At 40.2% G+C, this 19356-nt stretch overlaps 1 protein-coding gene across 2 annotated transcripts in view; it reads right to left on the bottom strand.

The window, feature by feature from the left end:
- Window positions 1-19356, bottom strand: part of LOC110674190 (myosin-2 heavy chain-like) — a 47827-nt gene that overhangs the window by 15472 nt on the left and 12999 nt on the right. For both annotated transcript variants that reach the window (XM_021838208.1, XM_021838207.1), the window contains exon 3: window positions 8961-9308. In XM_021838208.1, coding sequence (XP_021693900.1) covers window positions 8961-9308 — 348 coding nt within the window. The remainder of the gene's footprint in view (window positions 1-8960; window positions 9309-19356) is intronic.

Genomic DNA, 19356 nt, shown 5'->3' with positions numbered 1-19356 from the left:
TATTCGACCAATTAAGCGTGTCAGCTGTATAATGCTAGCATGCAGAGCGAATTAAAGTGCTATTTGATTACTCGGGATGTACGAAAAAACGCAAAAATCTCAAGTGAAAAATAGTTGTAGGGCGAGTCATTTCGTAAAGCGTCTTGTCAGGAGGTTGAGAACTTTCTTCAAAAATGTATTTGGAACCTATTGGTTGTGCGTAATGATGAAGAATGTGTCAAGAAGAAGAAAAAAAAAGAAGTATGGAGCCACATAGCCCTCTACCCATCATATAACTAAGTACTACAGGGTAATAAGAGTCATTGATGAAACTTCCTCTAAGTAAAAGGGATACTCGTGGATACTAATGACACTATCGACATTTACAACTACTAATGATTTATTTTGAATCCTACTAGGTTTCATCTGCCACCAGCTGCCACCCGAATAAATACACGAACCCCAAAAATTACTGATTTTTGCACTTAAACGGTTATAACTGCTTTTCCTTGATTTTTAGAAGACTAGTGTCTTCTAGAGAATGATTCATTTTGACTGTTTACACAATTTTGTAGAACATTGTTGCAACCGGAAACTTCGTATTTTCAAAATATCGGAGAAAAACTATTTTTAGGGGGTCGTTCATAAAATACTCCCGTATTTTGGAAATGCGGCTGAATACAAACTAGGTGTCTTTGGCAAAGTTGTTTGTATTTGAATTATCTACAACTTTGTTTAAGACATCATATTTAAAGATCGTCATTTAAAAACAAATATTTTCGCAGCGTCGCCCGTGGCAAAGTTACGAACTAACATTTACCGTCAATATATGCGCTATATTTTTAGAAAATTTTCGTCCGAAGACACCATTCCGAAAAAATCACGTTTAAAGGTGCTACAGAATTAAGTTCACGATTTCGGCCGATCGGTGGCCGCGTCTAGTAAAGTGTCTGAAGTGCGCTGGTTTTTAGACAGTGGTGCCTCTGATCACATGTCCAACGACATGTCACTGTTTTCGAGCATGGTTAAGTTGGATCGTCCGGTCGAAATTCTAACTGCCAAGAATGGTGTGAGCAGTGTTGACCAGACTCATTTCCCCGAAATTCGAATTGTGAAACCATGAACTGTTATAACTGTGCGTTGTATTCCTGAGATGGAGGGGGAGGTGGTTGGGCTTGAGTGTTGCACATGGGATGAGTGTGTGTATACAGTTTCGATTTCGGTGGGCCGCAATTCAAGTTTCGGTGAAATGATTCGCACTCACTCACTCACTCATTTCATTTCACCGAAACTTGAATTGTGGCTCTCTGGGATCAAAATTGATCGATTTTGTGTGCAGTACTCAAGTTTAACCAACTGCTTTTCTATCTTAGGAGGATAGAGCATGGTTGTAGTAGTTCGTGGCTTCGTAGTTCGGAAAATGTTATTTTCGGGGAAATGAGTCTGAGCAATACTGGGTGTGAGTTTGCTTGCTGCTTACAAAGGCCGTGTTTGCGCTAGTGCTTTGGTGGATTGTGAAAAGATCCAGATCACGATGGATGACGTGTTGTATATTCCGGATTTGTCACTTAACATGCTTTCGTTGCGACGGTTGGAAAATTCCGGGAAAAGAGTTGTGTTTTTCGGCGGAAAAGTGAGTGTCGAAGACGAAGAGGGCGTAGTGGCTACCGGAAAGCAACTTGGACGTTTGTACTGTATGGATCTTGTGTGTGAAAATACCAAGCCTGAAGAAAAAGCGCTAGTGAGTGGACGGGTATGTAAGAGCATGGAAGTGTGGCACTACCGATTCGGCCACCTTGGCAATGAAAAGCTCGTGAAGCTTGTGCGGAAAGAAATGGTCGATGGAATGCCGGTTGACTTCGGGCGCGGTAAATCTGAGAAGTTTGTATGCGAACCGTGCATTAGTGCGAAACAGACGCGCGAACCGTTCGAGTCGCGATCGGAAAAACGTGCTAGTAGGCCTCTTGAAATCGTGGACAGTGATGTTGGCGGCCCCATTACCCCACTATCGTGGGATGGCCATGCGTATTTTGTCACGTTTACCGACGATTACACGCATATGGCTGTGGTTTACCTCATGAAGCATAAGAACGAAGCGACGCCTTGATGAGGAGTGATGCTAAAACGATGTATAAAGCGTTCGTATTGCAATAATCGTTCCACCTTTCATAAGGCAAAATGTATGAAATTCGATAGTCCAGTTCGCTGCGTGTAACAGTGCCGTATACGCCTGAAGAAAACAGGGTCAGCGAAAGGCTGAACCGTACGGCAGTAGAAAAAGTGCGCGCGATGCTAGAAGCCAGTCAGCTTCCGAAGAACATGTGGGGTGAGGCGTTGTATATCGCAGTATATCTGCTTAATCGCAGTCCGAGTGTGGCCGTGCAAGGTGACATTACGCCGTACGAAGCGTGGTATTGTAAAAGGCCAAACGTATCGAATCTACGCGTATTCGGAAGTGAGTGTTTTGTTCATGTCCCAAAAGCGAAAAGGAAGAAGCTTGATGTCAAAAGCCAGAAAGCAATTTTCGTGGGTTACGCGCCAAATGGTTTTCGGTGCTGGGATTGTGAAAAAGTGTTTGTGGCTAGAGATGTCGTCTTTAATGAGTCACAATTTGGAAAAAGTGTTGTGATTAACAAAAATACCGAAGAAGAGGAAGTAATTATCAAGGAGAAATCGTTAACGTGAGAAGTGGTAGAGCGATTAACCCACCCAGATGGTTGAGTGATTATGACATGGATACAACCGAGGATATGACGGCGTTTGCACTAAGTGCGGAAGAATTTGTTGAAAACATTCCATCGGACGTTGAAACGCTGAAAACAAGAAGTGATTGGCCCATGTGGAAGAAGGCCATTGATGAAGAACTTGCATCACTGGAAAAGAATAACACTTGGATTCTTGCTGAACTGCCGGAAGGTCGGAAACTCGTGAATAACAAGTGGGTATTCAAAGTTAAACGAAACATTGGTGGAAAAGTGGAACGATACAAAGCCAGACTAGTGGCGCGCTTTTTTTTCGCAGCGACGAGGTTTTGATTATGTGGACACTTACTCTCCGGTAGCGAAAATGACCACCCTGCGTGTTTTGTTGGCTCTGGCCAATCAGAATGATTGGGAAGTGCATCAGCTAGACCTGAAGTGTGCATTCTTAAACGGCGTGCTGGAATAAGAAGTTTTTATGCGCCAGCCGTCTGGTTTTGAGCGGGGAGGTAGACTGGTTTGTAAATTGAACAAGGCGATATACGGACTAAAGCAGGCGTCGAGAAGTTGGAATTTACGTTTCCATCAGTTGTTTTGGTGTTTTGTCACATTGGTAATTATAATCGCATAACAGTCACATTGAGATTATAAATGAGCCTCGTAATGTAATAGCAATGAAATTTCTATCAGAATTATTTTCTGACCATTCACCTAGTATGCGATATGAGTTGTACAAAATATCAGCCTCAAATAAACACTTTTGAGTTCCGGGTAATTTTTAGAAATTTTAGTTTACTCCCATACTGCCATAAAATGCACACTTGGTATTCCATTTACTCAATGCCTACTTTTGTCGAATGTTACAAATATGCAGTTATGGGCAGTACACCGCGATCGCAAAGCAGGATTTCTGACTGTAGACCAGCCAAGGGGTGGATCACTTGTTCGATGCACATCTAATGTACATCGATTTGCATTAAATGCATTTTTTCGATAAATTCATCAACTTAGCCCTGGACCATACCATTGTATCGTGCTATAGCAACAAGTCATTGTTTGTTTTGGAAATCTCAACATTTTATTCGTTTCAGATTTCGATCAAAATGCAAGCAAACAAATCCCCAAATTTAGATGCCTGATTAGTGCTGTTTATATACCATCGATTCATTAGGCATCTGATTTTCCATATGTAAGATGTACAGTGGGGAAATGATGATTGACTGCAGTACTCCTGTGACTAATCAGGATTGATTGGAACCCTCAAGATTTCCTTCCCGATAAACCTAGAGTCTTTGGCTTAGTGGGACAAATAGAAATCCTCATCGATTCTTAAATCAAGGAAATCTAAATAAAACAAATATAATACTATTTGTCATAATCAATTGTTTTATTTTTTTAGTGTTGGTCAGGGATTTCTGAGACAGGAATAGAATTATTAACCCTTATGGTTGATATTCTCCTCCTTGAAGTATATCTTGCAGAATGAATATTTCTCCATCGGAAGGTTGAATCACTGCAACGTTTAGATTAAATTAAGGGACACGAGTGTAGGTAAAGGGGTTAAATAGTGTATGGATCGTCGAATAACTAGCCGTTTCTTCAAGACCGCAACTCTCACTATAAAATTCGCTTCTGGGTACTCTGGCACTGCGTGGTTTAAGTTATAAACTGACGGGAGATAATAGTACTGGAAATTAAACTCTAAGGTCATTAGCGGATTGATGATTAAGATTATATTTATTCCACATAGGAGAATGAAGCCAGAAATGCTAATATCCGATGCTCCAATGAATCCGACGAGTGCCAGCAGCTGGTCAGAAGCGTCCATTTCGCAGCCTGCAAAAAAGTAAAGTTTTTGGAGTTTTCCTAACTGCGGGTCCTAAGCGGGTCTGTTCTTTGGCAAAAAGAACGAAGGATTATCAGAATCGGTTACGACACGACGTGAATTTCTTGGGTGAGCAGCAGCTTTTCTTCAGCTTGTGGAAAAATGAGTTTGACATTAAGACTAGGATAGCAAATAAACATTGGAGCATGCCATGAAGTGCGAATTTGCTGAGTGTGCATTTAAATGCATTTGAATGCATGAAATAATTCAAATTTATCAGATGCATCAGAAGTGATCCACCCCTTGAGACCAGCGTGTTTATGTGAACAGCGTTCTCGAGCGTTTCGGAATGAGTAACTGCAAGCCGTCTGTCATTCTCATGGAACCTGGTCTGAAGCTTGAGAAGAATAAGGAAGCAAAGGAGATTACACCTAAGCCGTATAGAGAGCTTATCGGCTGTCTGATGTACCTAATGGTGACATCCAGGCCGGACATATGTGCGACCGTAAACTACTTTGCTGCGTTTCAGAGTTGTGCTACGGAGGAGCATTGGGTACACCTAAAACGGGTTTTACGCTATCTCCGAGGATCGATGGACTGCAAGCTCGTGTATTATCGACGAGACCGATCAAGTGTACTGGAGGCGTATGCTGATGCCGATTGGGGTAATGACCCGAACGATCGGCGCTCAATTTCTGGGTTCGTAATCAAACTGTATGGATCCGACGTTGCTTGGGCTACCAGAAAACAGTCATCGGTAGCGCTTTCTACTACGGAAGCGGAGCTGATGGCGTTATGCTCGACCAGTTGCGAGCTGATATGGTTGGCAAACTTGCTCAGCTCAATTGGATGCGTCGTCATGGAACCTGTCAACATCTTCGAGGACAATCAACCTTGTATTGCTCTCATAGTTGATCCAGGAAAGCAGAAAAGGTTGAAAAGGTTGGGTACCTTTTGCATTACCGAGGGACCAAATGCGGTATTAGAAGTGGTACCCAAGCTGAGCCCGAGTGGGACGGACCTGCTGAAAGGCTGATATATGAGTTTAAGGATGGCGCAGACGGCAAGGTATACCGTTGACGATGGGAAGGTCTCGAGTTTGAATCCAGTATCCAGGTAATTATTAAAAGTGGTTATTAGTTCATGGTAAAAGTATACACTGCATTTGATGTATACAGTGTTAGCGATTTTTGGTCATTTATTTGTTTTCAATTAATTTTGTGGCAGTTGATAAAGCTCATAAAGCGATTTTGAAGTTGTAGAATAAACGACACGATTTATAACTTCTCCAAATTTGTGTGAAAAACGCCTGAACAAAGGCTTCACATGGAAATAATTAAAATGTTGTTAAATTTGATGCTGAAATTAACTGCAATAATGTTGTTTGTGAGGTTAGCGTTGTCAATCCTTATTAGGCTAAGTGAAACATGAAGACACATCATTACAATATATGAATACAATCACTAAACGATAAGTAGCCTATTAATTTCGCCAGATTTGCTTGAACAATGTGTGCGTAGCAGCTGCAAAGTACTATAATAAAACAACTGTTCAGTATGTAGTTGTGAAAAATTGCTTATTAAATGATTATAAAATGGGCAAATGTTTTTTGGGAATGCAGACACGCCTACCAAGAGCACTTCCACCGCATAGAAATCCTATTACTGCATTATTATTGATGCGTATAGGTTTTAAATTAGCACTATATTGACTCAACATTTGTATATAGAGCGTGCTTACAACAGAATACGACGTAGCCAGTAAGGTCATTCACCTTAGAAAGGGCCCGCAGGGTACCCAGGGGGCGGCGATCAGGCTGCTGGTTGCAGATGCCAACAAAGCGAATACATTCGTAGCATACAACAGCCTCCTGTTTGCTTCAAGTGTTTCGGGAAGGGCCATAAGTCGTGAAAATGCAATGGTCCCGAAAGAAGTAAGCTGTGAAGAAAATGCGGCACCGAAAGCCATAGAGCAAGCGATTGTAAGCAAATCGCTAAGTGCCTAATATGTGTCGACAGAGTAGACACTTAACAAGCAGACACAAATGTCCGAGCACAAGCGGAATATTTGCTCTAACGAAGGTACGGTGCTGCCATCTGGAAAAAGTTTACTCTATGCGTGAAGCGTCGAAAATTTAACCCGGCAAGGTATAGGAAGTGAAATTTCAAATGCTTATATAAAATTAATTACAATAGCTATTTAAATTCTTTTCAGTACATGTTGATAGACTATTGATGGGCTACATTATAGACACATTATTTTGATTTTTATATTTTATTCAATATTATGCGGATTCTATAGTTTATCATAAATCTAACCCCGTACACTTAACAGAATTTAATTAAATTTAGTTATGATTTTTTTAAAAGCATTTGAAAATTGACTTCCTATACTTTGCCATGTAAAGAAATCGGAGCTTCACGCATAGGGTCAACTGTGGAACTTCACGCATAGGGTTGCCTCCGTCATCGCGAATAAAAACATCCAAAACGGAAGTAACACAGTTAAATTTAAACCACTGTGATGCAGCCCAGCAGTTGCTTTGGTAGTCAGTCTCGGAAACGAAGACCGACGTGGTGTTACTATCGGACCCATACTGCATACCAGCCAACAACGGGAGCTGAGTGGCGGATAGGTCTCAATATAGGCTAGCAACTATGTACCATGCCCACACAGTTACGGATCACCCACAGTGACGGATCACTTTGGCGTTCAACATCGGATAACGCGCTCAAAACATAAACGTTGATGTAAAACATATTTTTCCCATGTTATACTATTTGTCTTTTAGCATTTGTAAAGTTAAGCACAACATTCAACCGCTCAATAACGGTGTATTTGACAAATGTTTAGTTGGTACCACACAGCTATATGGTCGTTTTCTGTAAGAAGTGCCGTCAGCATTCATAAGCTCCCACAAGTGGTAAAATTCATATGTTACAGCATAAAACATGCTCGTTCGCTTCGATTTAGTGTGAATTCATCTTTAGGAAACAGTTTTCTTGACTGTTGATTCTAAATACCGAATATTAGCACTTCTAACTAGTGATCCATAATATGGACCAGGAAATGATTGTTTACCACGGTTATGGATCACTACCAAAGAATGTAGATTTCTACCATTTTAAGCATTGGATTCGACATTTTCAACAGCTTTCAATAGCTTTAACAATGCTATTTTTTGCAGTAATATATGACACATTGTTAACTTTCACCAAATCATGCAATACAGATGCATTGAGTTTAAAATCTCTTGATTTTGCGCACTGATCCGTAATATGTCACAATTTGATCCATAATATGAAAATTCGTCCATAATATGGTTTTCAGAAACCGATGCAATTTTTAATTTTTATGTAATCCTATGTAAATATTACACTCAAAACAGTTTACTAACCGAAGTTCCAATTTGAAACGATTCAATCGGGCGATATTTAAAACTGAAAAGGCAATAGATGGCTCTTTTTCAATGGTAGTAAAACGAAATCCTGAAGCAAAGAAAGCACCACGGAAGATGAACTAAACACAAAAAGTTATGTATTCACTTTACACTTGATTTCTAATCACTTACTTTTTTGATCCAGTTTCCTAATTGCAAGTAATTTACGTTTTTCATCATTTTCCATACGTTTTGACAGTTCTCCAACTACCATTCTTCCATGCGCTTGTGTTGAAAGTTTGAGAAATTTGAGAATCCAGCGTAGCGTGATCAGTGGGTGAAATACAAACAACAGTGTCGTCACTCGGTGGTCAGTGAAAGAAACTGAATGTTCGAAAGGGTGTTGGCCTGTACTTTTTGTCGCTGGCGCCAACTGTTAGCGTTTGAGAACAAAATAAACAGTCATTACCCTATTCGTGCTTTTCAATTACAATTTTTCGTTTTCCATGTCCCATTGTGCTGGTTTGGAGGAAACAGTGGAGCATGTCGTCTGGATGCAGAGTGCTGGAATGCAGTAACTATACGACTGTCACTCACATTATGCTAGAATTGCAACGCCAATGCGCGCCGAGGATTAGCCAATGCTACAGAGGATTAGCCCAGAGAATTTGTTTATATACATATAATCATATTCTCCGGATTAGCTCTGCCGAGCCTGGTCTAGCTACATGTTTGCCTATGCTACTTCTGCTACATGTGTTGTGCTATATGCAATGGCCCCTCCCCGAAGAAATACCGTATGGTAGTTCTGGGGAGAACAGGTTCTGAGGCCAAGGATAATGCACTCTGTACACCACTTGAACAATTCAACAAGAATTCAAGTACAGTGTTTGGGCTGGTGTTAGTGGCTCGTCGTGGTGCAACATCCCCACACTCCCTGAGTTACCTTTTCAGGCGTATGTTTGCAGATTTCTTCCTTGTAAAAAATGAAAAAAATCATAGAAGAATTACTGAATGAATTCTTGGCGAAGCGCTTGAAGAATCCATTAAATTTAGTCTCAACCAATTAAATGCTTACCATCTCTTCGGATTCCAAATTGTTTGCTACAATGGTGGATATCTCCCGGTGCAGCAACTCGATCTGTCTGTCATGTTCTTCTATAGTGATGAAATTCACTCCAATCTTACCAGTATCCAGTTGCTTCTGTTTGGCGATCACTAATTCCTGTTTTTCCAGTTCTAATCGTTCGATTCTCTGAGCCATATTCTTACGAATCGATTCCTTGTCAGATGCATCTTTCTTCAGCTTATCCAACTCGGCCAGAGCTGAGCCACGTTCTTCCAGGTTCTGGTTCACATGTTTAACCAGTGCGCTCTCGAGATTGGCGGCGCGTTTCTCCTGTTCTGTGGCGCGCTTTTCCTGTTCATTGGCGCGCTTTCCTGTTCTGTAGCTTCAGTTTCAGCAGTGCGAACAAGCTGCTCAAGTCTATGATTTTCCTCTTTAAGCTGGTCGGTGATATTTTTCAGAATCGATTCTTTTTCAGATACATTTTTCTTCAGCTCATCCATCTCGGTCAGAGCTCTCTCGAGCGTAATTTCTAGATTGGCGGCGCGCTTTTCCTGTTCAGTGGTGCGCATTTCCTGTTCTACGATGTGCTTTTCCTGTTCTGTGAGGCACTTTTTCAGTTCAACGATGCGCTTTTCCTGTTCTTTAACTCGAGTTTCAGCAGTGCGAACAAGCTGCTCAAGTCTATGATTTTCCTCTTTTTGCTGGTCGATGGTATTCTTCAGAATCGATTCCTTTTCAGATACATTTTTCTTCAGCTCATCCATCTCGGCCAGAGCTCTCTCGTGCGTAATTTCCAGATTGTCGGCGCGCTCTTCCTGTTCAAAGGCGCGCTTTTCCTGTTCTGTTGCGAGCTTTTCCTGTTGTTTAGCTTGATTTTCTGCAGTGTGAACAAGCTTCTCAAGTTTATAATTTTTCTCTTTAAGCTGGTCGATGATATTCTTCAGAATCGATTCCTTTTCAGATACCTTTTTCTTCAGTTTTTCCATCTCGGCCCGTTCGGCTTGGATCTGGTTTTTAGTTTCGTCCACTGCTCTCTCGAGCGTAATTTCCAGATTGGCTGCACGCTTTTCCTGGGTCTGTAGCTCTAATTTCTGCAGTGCGAAAAAAATGCTTAAGTTTATTATTTTCCTCTTTAAGCTGTTCGATGATCGCAGTTTGTTCGTCATTCATTCCAACTTGATTGTATATGTGCTTAGCATTGTTTTCTTCTTGCCGGGATTGGGTCCATCTTTTGTTTGTCATCGATTCCTGGTGCTGTTCGTTATCAGAGACGTACTGTTCCATGGATGGCGTTGGCGACGAACCGAGAACTATGAACGACTCGTCTTCGACGTCGGACATTGTGTGCACCTCCCTATGACGATGTAAAAGAAAGTAAAAATATCTTCATCTTTACAATAATTACAAGTTATATTGTTTTATTAGCTAGCATTGATACAGCTAGTACCGCACTGTAGAACATATTTTAGTCTCAAGCACCAAACTCCCACTATTTAATTCATCGAGGGTTGATAAATCCACTTATGTTTTAAAAAATAACGTAGCACTTTAAATTTAAAGTATTGGTTATGTAAAATACGATAAATTGAGTCAAACAGGTGTGCCAACTCATCCATGATTTTTTGACTGCTGAGTTGCGTGATTGACAACTTACGCATGAAAAATCAATAACGACATCCGGATGGAGTTTGCTATTGACAAATGCTGGTCAATTTTGTAAAGTCGCGTCAATCTCGGATCTACAGTAAATAATACGCTCGTGTACTCTCAACGATAGTCAGAATTCAACTGCCTTTATTTCCGTTCTCTCTCAACGTTACTCTACAACATCAGGTATGGTATAACAAGGTTGCATTTATAAAGGTATGTCTGATTTCAAGATTGTTAATAATCAAGGTTTATAAAACATTTGTGAACCGATACTACAAATTTCACCTACGCACAATGGTCGGGCTCCATATAAAGGGGCGGCCAAAACTACCAAAAACTTTTTTGAGAATTTTATGTTTTTTATAATTTTAAAATATACTTCATGTATTGTATTATTATGATCTTCAATTGAAATTGAACTAAAATTTAAACTTCTATGACGGCAAATCGGCTGAAGTCAAAAAATTGAAAAACGTAATAATAAAATAAAGTACAAAATTTATAATTTAGGAATGCAATATTTCCACAAAGCTACGCACTATCTGAAAGCTTATGGTTCAACACTTTTATCGAGTATGAGGATGGAAAAAATATTTGGTTGAAAATTTAATACCATTCAATATTACACTTTACTAATTTTGATGATTTTGAACATGAAAAACAACTTTTGTCGCGTCATGTCGCCGCCATTTCGAATATTGCACCTCAAAAAGCATCCTTAGATCTTACGAAAAACGTTAAATTTTTTTGCAGAAATTTGCTGACTTGCAAGTTAGAGTTGTTTGAATAATTCAATATTTTACATATATTTTGACGATATTTTTCATACGAAGTTTATTGAAAATATATTTAACCACTGTTCATACACATTTTGATCAAACTCGGTCAAATACAAACAAAATTTGTTCTCTCAGCCCACTTTGATAACAATTTTATTAAAAAAAACTTTATTATAAAAAAAGTTACGTAATATGTGAATAACCCCTTCTGGAACAATAAAAACGCCAAATAACATATTCAGATTACATATTTTATCGATTAGAGCAGTAAAACTAGTTTTGGCCAAACTTCATTTTTTTCCGGCCATTGTGCTACGTCGGGGTCAAGTTATGGATGAAAGCTGTTTTCACGTCAACGAGCAGGAGGAGATTCGGAATATGGTTGAAGACGAAACGTATAAATACCTCGGATCCCTGCAACTTAGAGGTATTCGCCACACGATGATCAAGAAGGAGCTGCAGGAAAAGTTCTTGTCTCGTGTCAACCTGTATTTCGAAGAGCTTTCTGTCTGACGGCAACAAGGTAAAGGCGATCAACACGATTGCTGTGCCACTGTTGACGTATGGTTTCGGGGTGGTAAAATGGACCAAGACTGACTGGGAGGCGATAGAACGAGCAGTACGAGTGGCGTTCACCAAGCACCTAATGCGCCACCCAAAATCGTCCATTGAGAGAGTCACCCTGCCACGTGCAACAGGGAGAAGAGGCGTCACCAATATCCGGGCACTATGTGTCTCCCAGATTCAGCAGCTGCGGGCATATTTCGTAGAAAGCCAGAACCGCCACGAAATTTACCACACTGTATGCGAAGCTGACCACGGTTTCAGCGCCCTGCATCTGGCGCAGGAGGATTGCCAGCTGAACTGCGACATCAAAACCGTCGATAAGATGATCGCAACGTAGAAGCAGAAGGAGTTGCATGGAACGCATCCCCATTAGACTGGCCCAGCTCAGTATGGGAGAAAAATAAAGTTGTATGATTCCACGGGGCACCCCCCAGGATTATTTCTTGGGGTTAGAGGAAGCCTTTCTGAAAAATTCAGCTCATTTGGTCGTTCCATGAGCTGGCGCATTTGAATTGAAGTTAATATGGGATTTTCAGCTCAAACATATGGGCAACAGCACATCATCTACTGTTTGATTCAGGAAAATTGATGATTGCGTTCAATTGGACCCAGAATGTCAAAAACACTACTTGATGTAATAGCGAAGAATATTGCAGAAGATTGTACCACAGACAAACAGACGTAACACTTAGAACAAATTTCTTCAAATTCCATCGCCCAGTTTACACCATCATCATCTGGTGAGCATGTTGCACGAAAAGGTGTTTCGTACAGCAAGACCGGCAGATGGCGGTAGTGTGAAACGTCAAACGCGAAGAAAAACGATGCGCACGCCTCTGGTTGAGATTTGTAACCTAGCGAATTTGAAATGATCGTTAAAAGAGTGGTCGAAGGAAATTTCGTCAGTGTTACGTCTGTTTGTCTGTGATTGTACCATGATCAAAATTGATAAAGTTGGTGTTTTAACCATCTGAAGTTTATCATGCATTACTGCTTGTATTTCTTCAACATAGCTTGGAGGTAGCCACTCAGTCTTGGGAACTGTGACCACAATTCACCACAGTTCATCGATTCTGCCATTCCACCAAAACACAAAGCAGCAGCAGCATCAATACCATCAGGCGTTGCGCTGCCAACGGTTCACACACTGCTTGACTGTTTTTGTCTCTCCACTATGACCATTTTCGGGTTGCCATTCCAAGCTGAATGATTGTAAAAAAGTGTTAAATCATTCAATCGCTAATATTTCGCTTGTGTTTTCAACTAATTGAAATCTATTAGCTCTAACAGAAAGACCACAATTATTCCGTTACGATACATATAAACAAGTTCAATTTCATACTGCCTTTATCGAGCAAAAATGCAAAACCCTGAAAACCGCAAAAATCGTGTCACCACTGTGCTCGAGTCATTTCGCATTCGGGGTTGAAAAACGTTAGGAAGAAGAAGATTACATTTTTGAAGAGCCGTGACATTTTTTTGTTTTGAACCGTCATGGTTTGCTTTGGATTTTGATGGTCGTGTAGAAAGATGTAAATGTAGAGGCGGTAAATGTTTGCTCCAGTACTTTTCTCATCCCTGGTAGCCACTAAGCGTATCATAGCCACCTATGACGCTGGGCGAGCTGAGGCACATGTCGCATGCATATAAGTGACTGTACGGGAGTGCTGATCTAAGCCTTACTTTCAACAACTGAAAGAGTAATGAAAATGAGATTAAGGCTAAGTAGCCCGTCATTGGTTTTGCCAACAATGATGACTTTTCAGCTTGCATTTCAAAGTGATAAAACTCAGTCTAGATATCTTATATTGACTCGAAAAAGTATCGCTGTACGTGGTAACATACATAAAGTATGCTGATACTTTTTCAGCTGTGTCAGTGCAAAACCAACTGATTTTCTTTGATTCGAAATCGTGAGATGAATTAGCAACAATCATCAACAACGCGTACAAATTTCAATGACGGCCTACTTCGCCTTAAATCTAGATACAACCTTCTGCAATTATGTTCATTAGGGTATCAACTAGTGTATTTGTCATCTGCGCTTATTTGAACGCGAACAATTAGTATACGGAACGAAACAGTGACATAGGACCAATTTTCAATATATTTGAGACGAATATCCCATACAAACTTCAAATCGAATGCGCCAGCTGGTGGAGCAACCAATTGAGTTGAAATTTTGAGAGAGCGTTTTTCTTACCCTAAGGCTCATATCTAGGGGGTGCCCTTTGAGTTTTTTTTTTGTTTAAGGGCCATTCTAATCCCCATCAACTGAAACTCGAGTACATCGATAAGGTTGCGTCCAACACATGGCTGGTGTGGGGTGACTGACCACTTCTCAGAAACAGAAAATAATTGCATAAAGCTGTACTGGGATCGCGAGATCATACCGGACGTCCTCATCCGTGCTAACCGCCAATTGTATTGTGTCGCCAGCACTAAATTGAAGTTCGGAAGTCCAGACTTCCGACATCCGAACTTACTTCCGAAGTTTTTTGACACTTGAATTTGGTAGCTACGTTATGATGAGAACTTGGATGAGAATGAATTTGTTTTGGCTAGCAGAAAATGGAAGTGAAGTCCGATAACAGTGCGCCGCCAACATGCCTACGAATAAAACGGAATCTAAAGAAAAACAGCGAAAGCAGGTGATTGAAATATTCAGTGGTAGAATGAGGGAATGGATGGTGGATATTTATCGCCGTAAACCTGTCCTGTTCCTTGGAGAAGCAAAGTTCCCCAGAAGATTTTTCACAACCATTATTGTGTCATCCTGCACGATGTTTTTGTTTTGATTTGCTAGGTGCAGTGTTGCGAGATCATATGATTTGAACAGAAAATATTATCGGAAGTGAGCAAAGTTGCCAGTTTGCCAACGAACTTCCGACAATTTTTGTCTAAATGCACAATAGTCTACGACAAAAGGATGAAATGAGTTACACTCATCGACATCGCTGTACACGCTAAGATCAGTCTACCCAAATATGGGTAAAGTTTACCCATAATCGTCGAAAAGTGCACACACTCATTTTATGGGTAATGTTCTATTTACCTATTTATGAGTAAAGTTAGTTTACCCATAAATCGGTACTTGTTCAGCGTTTAAAACATAGGAATTTTCACCCATATATGGGTAAATAAAAAAAAATTGGCTTCTATTATTAAAAAAAATAAAAAATCAAAAATTGAATCATACGGTGAATTTCATGATTAGCAAATACAATTATATCATAAGAACTTAGGCAAGAAATTTGTTGAGGAAACTTGTTTAAGCCCAGGACCGGAACTGACGAAACAGCGATGGAAATCCCCATCCTCTCCACTTCCTTTCTAGAGGGATAATACTCTGTGAAGTTAACATTAGATCACATGTAAAACCATTATTCAAACTATTATAAACCTAATGTACTTACCGCAGCGTTTGTCGATTGATTTATTATTTTGCGTTACGTGTTGCATCAGTAATTTTTGTAGAAGAAGGTTTTGAAGCAACATTGTGGCTGAAAGCAATAAAATGACATTATGCGTGATAAACACAATTCATATAAGATTAAGCTTACCTCCTTTCGATGTATTTTGTTTGAATACAAATTTTAAACAAAATAAATAATGTATAACCCTACAAGTTAAGATGACGCCTGCACTACGAAAACTGCTAAGTCCAAAAAATTTCACTCATTTATAGGTATGAATGGTTTATCCCTGGGTGCTGCGGACAGACTCAATATGCTTGTCAAACGGGAGCCTGATTGCCGGAGCCAAACATTGGAAGTTGAGGTTATGTTTCTTTCTGATGAATTACTGAGGAGAGCTAAGGAGTATTGTAATCTATCAAAATTAAAAATTGAAATGTTTTATTTTTTTATCACTAATTTAGTTGACCAAAAGATTTTTCTTACATTGATCATTGTATAGATTTCTCATTATAATTTAACTGTCGAATTTTGATTTGCGAGTTTTCGATCGTCTTTCAGAACTCGTTTTGCTCTTAATCCATAGTTTTTTTTTTTTTTTTTCAAATTACGGCAGTTTTTCAAATTTAATGGCATTGAAATATTATGCAATTGGCTACGATTCTTCCAGGTCGCCAAAATAATCTTCTGGATTGGGATCTTCTTCAAATCGAATCCACGTACTTAGGTGTGGTCAAACAGAGCGGGCAACGAGTACAGTGGAAGTGATCGAGAAGCTGAAATCATCGGTATTTCCAAATCTGATTCATCAGATTCGTTTGTGCCGATATCATGCGGTTTGATGGCAGGAATTGAATTTTGCATCTCATTAGCTTACAAGCATGATTTTTCCGATAAGCTACGGTCAAAGTGATCCTAGAACTTAATGGTAATATGATATGTGAATAGATAATAATTGATGTTTTATTGAAATACACTGATAGGCAAAATAAAGTGCCCACCTTACCAGTTTTCGAATTTCTCTCATTGATTTGGTTCAAATTAAAGTTAACACACCTAAATCTTTTGTAATATATTATTTTTGATGTTCTTTTAAAGTTGCACTTACGAAATTTTGATTAAAAAAAGAATTTTACTCAAAGAAAAAGAAAATCAATTTGTATTGAAAAAAAAGTAGTGACAAAAATAAGTGCCCACTTCTTTCTTGGCCCCAGAAAAGATGATTTAAGAAAAATAAAAAGCAATTTAATAGTTAATGTGTCCTCCTTTGGCCTTAAGGACTTGCTGGAGGCGCTTCGGCATGCTTTTCACCTGGTTTTATAGGTGTTGTGGATCTAGTTCTTCCCAGGCGCGCTCCAAGGCTTCAAAATAATTATTTTTGTTGGTAAAACCAGTTTTTTCAACCCTGGCATCGAGAATCACCCACAAATTCTCGATGGGGTTGAGGTCTGGGCTTTGTGGAGGCCATTCCAGCGGTTTAATCCGACAAGACCGGAAGAAAGACTTGGTCTTCTTTCAAGTATGCTTCGGCTCGTTGTTCTAGAGAAATATGAATTTCTCTTCAAGGCCCGTCTGGATCAGTGAAACCTCCAGATTTTCCCGCAAGATGTTAATGTAGGAATCTGCCGTCAGTATTCCGTCGATTTTCACGAGGCTTCCTACTCCACTCCATGAAAAACAGCCCCAGACCATCACATTTCATCACATCACACCTCCATGCGTCACCGTTCCTTGGATGTGGCGCTCCTGAAGCTCGAGCTGTCTAACCGAAAGCAGCGGGCTCGTGTGTGGTGCAGAGCGCCACATCCAAGGAACGGTGAAGCATGAAGAAGGAAATGTGATGATCTGGGGGTGTTTTTCATGGGGTGGAGTAGGAAGCCTCGTGAAAATCGACGGAATAATGACGGCAGATTCCTACATTAACATCTTGCGGGAAAATCTGGAGGTTTCGCTGATCCAGACGGGCCTTGAAGAGAAATTCATATTTCTCTAGAACAACGACCCGAAGCATACTTGAAAGAAGACCAAGTCTTTCTTCCGGTCTTGTCGGATTAAACCGCTGGAATGGCCTCCACAAAGCCCAGACCTCAACCCCATCGAGAATTTGTGGGCGATTCTCGATGCCAGGGTTGAAAAAACTGGTTTTACCAACAAAAATAATTATTTTGAAGCCTTGGAGCGCGCCTGGGAAGAACTAGATCCACAACACCTACAAAACCTGGTGAAAAGCATGCCGAAGCGCCTCCAGCAAGTCCTTAAGGCCAAAGGAGGACACAATAACTATTAAATTGCTTTTTATTTTTCTTAAATCATCTTTTCTGGGGCCAAGAAGGAAGTGGGCACTTATTTTTGTCACTACTTTTTTTCAATACAAATTGATTTTCTTTTTCTTTGAGTAAAATTCTATTTTTATTCAAAATTTCGTAAGTGCAACTTTAAAATAATATCAAAAATAAAATATCAAAGAGGATTTAAGTGTGTTAACTTTAATTTGAACCAAATCAATTAGAGAAGTGCGAAAACTGGTAAGGTGGGCACTTTATTTTGCCTCTCAGTGTACTTTCGCAAAAGATCCGTGAGTTTACCGTCAAGTGCAAGTCATCATTAGCACAATATTTGAGCCACTATGAGCGGAGAACAAAGGCATTCGAGAACCGGTATAAACTTACACGATCCTTCTTGCTTTTCTTCCGGCAACCTTGAACCGAGCACCGCATCGTAATCCACAAGTTATGGGGGGAAAGATAGCTAGACAAGTAGAATGAACTTTTCGAACTTTCACACGAACTAGGAGCTGATCGAGTCGAAATGTAAACACACTTTGAGAAAGTCATGGGTGTTTGAACATATTCAAGCTCTCCAGAGAGAGATCGGAGAGCAAAACTTTGAGAGCAGAGAACTTGGAATGACGTTTGAGGGCCTGATACGACAAACACAATTCGCCACAAGAAGCATATTTCAAGATTTACTTGAAAATAAAAGGGGGTCCAGTTCGCAACACCCAGGTTTATCCATAATATGGGTGAAATATACCGTTTTTTATTAGTATATTTTACCCATATTATGGGTAATGTGATGAAAACCCATATTTGGGTGATTTTAATACCCATTTATGGGTAATCTCATCTAAGCGTGTACCGCTGGACCACAATGTTCAATCAACGTTTTCCAACAAGATAACGAAGTACCACGACTTGACGGAGGAGTTGGAGCAGATGGGGCACCTACAGGATGTCCGTATAGTTCCGGTAGTCCTCTCAGCGACCGGAATTGTCCCGAAATCTCTCAAGGTCCCTAGACGAGCTGGAATTGAAGAAGGACCTACACAGCATCCAAAAAGCGGTGATTCTTGGAACCTGCAGCATAGTGGGACGGTTCCTGAATCACCACAACTGAGAAGCTCATCCAGCAGACTCATTAGGACAAGTTAAACCGACGAAAGAGATCCACAGAGCCTTATCTCCTTTGGCATACAGATTGTCCGGGATAGGAGAAAGTTTCCAGCATTTTTGCTGAGAAGTGCCAAAACTCTATAATAATGAAAATATACAGCAGAAAAAAATACGTCAGAAAAAAGGCAGTTGCCCTTTTGGAGGCCCAATCCACGTATATGGCAACCCAGTCCCACCTACACGGAGAAAACGGAAAACACATATTTGAGTTTTTTTTAACTTACTTTTGAGTTATTTTTCTCTCCCTATTTCATTCGCTCTTTCTATTGTTGTCAGAGAGCGAAGAGCAAAACAACCCAAAAACCAAACCTTTGTGCGTTACCTCAAATTTGAGTAAGTGACATAGTACTGGAAGTTGAGTTATTTGATCTGCCGGTTGAGTGAAAAGAACTTAGCCAGTAGGTATTTTTTCGCATGGCTGCAAATGAAAACAACTTCTACCCCATCAACTCAAAATTAGGTTAACGCACGAACCCCCGGAATTGAGTGAAATGAACTCACTTTTGAGTACTTCATTTTCTCCGTGTAATGGATTTGACAG

The sequence above is a fragment of the Aedes aegypti genome, chromosome 1 (assembly GCF_002204515.2).
Source record: "Aedes aegypti strain LVP_AGWG chromosome 1, AaegL5.0 Primary Assembly, whole genome shotgun sequence".
NCBI lineage: Eukaryota > Metazoa > Arthropoda > Insecta > Diptera > Culicidae > Aedes > Aedes aegypti.
This window is presented reverse-complemented; position numbering and strand designations above follow the sequence as displayed.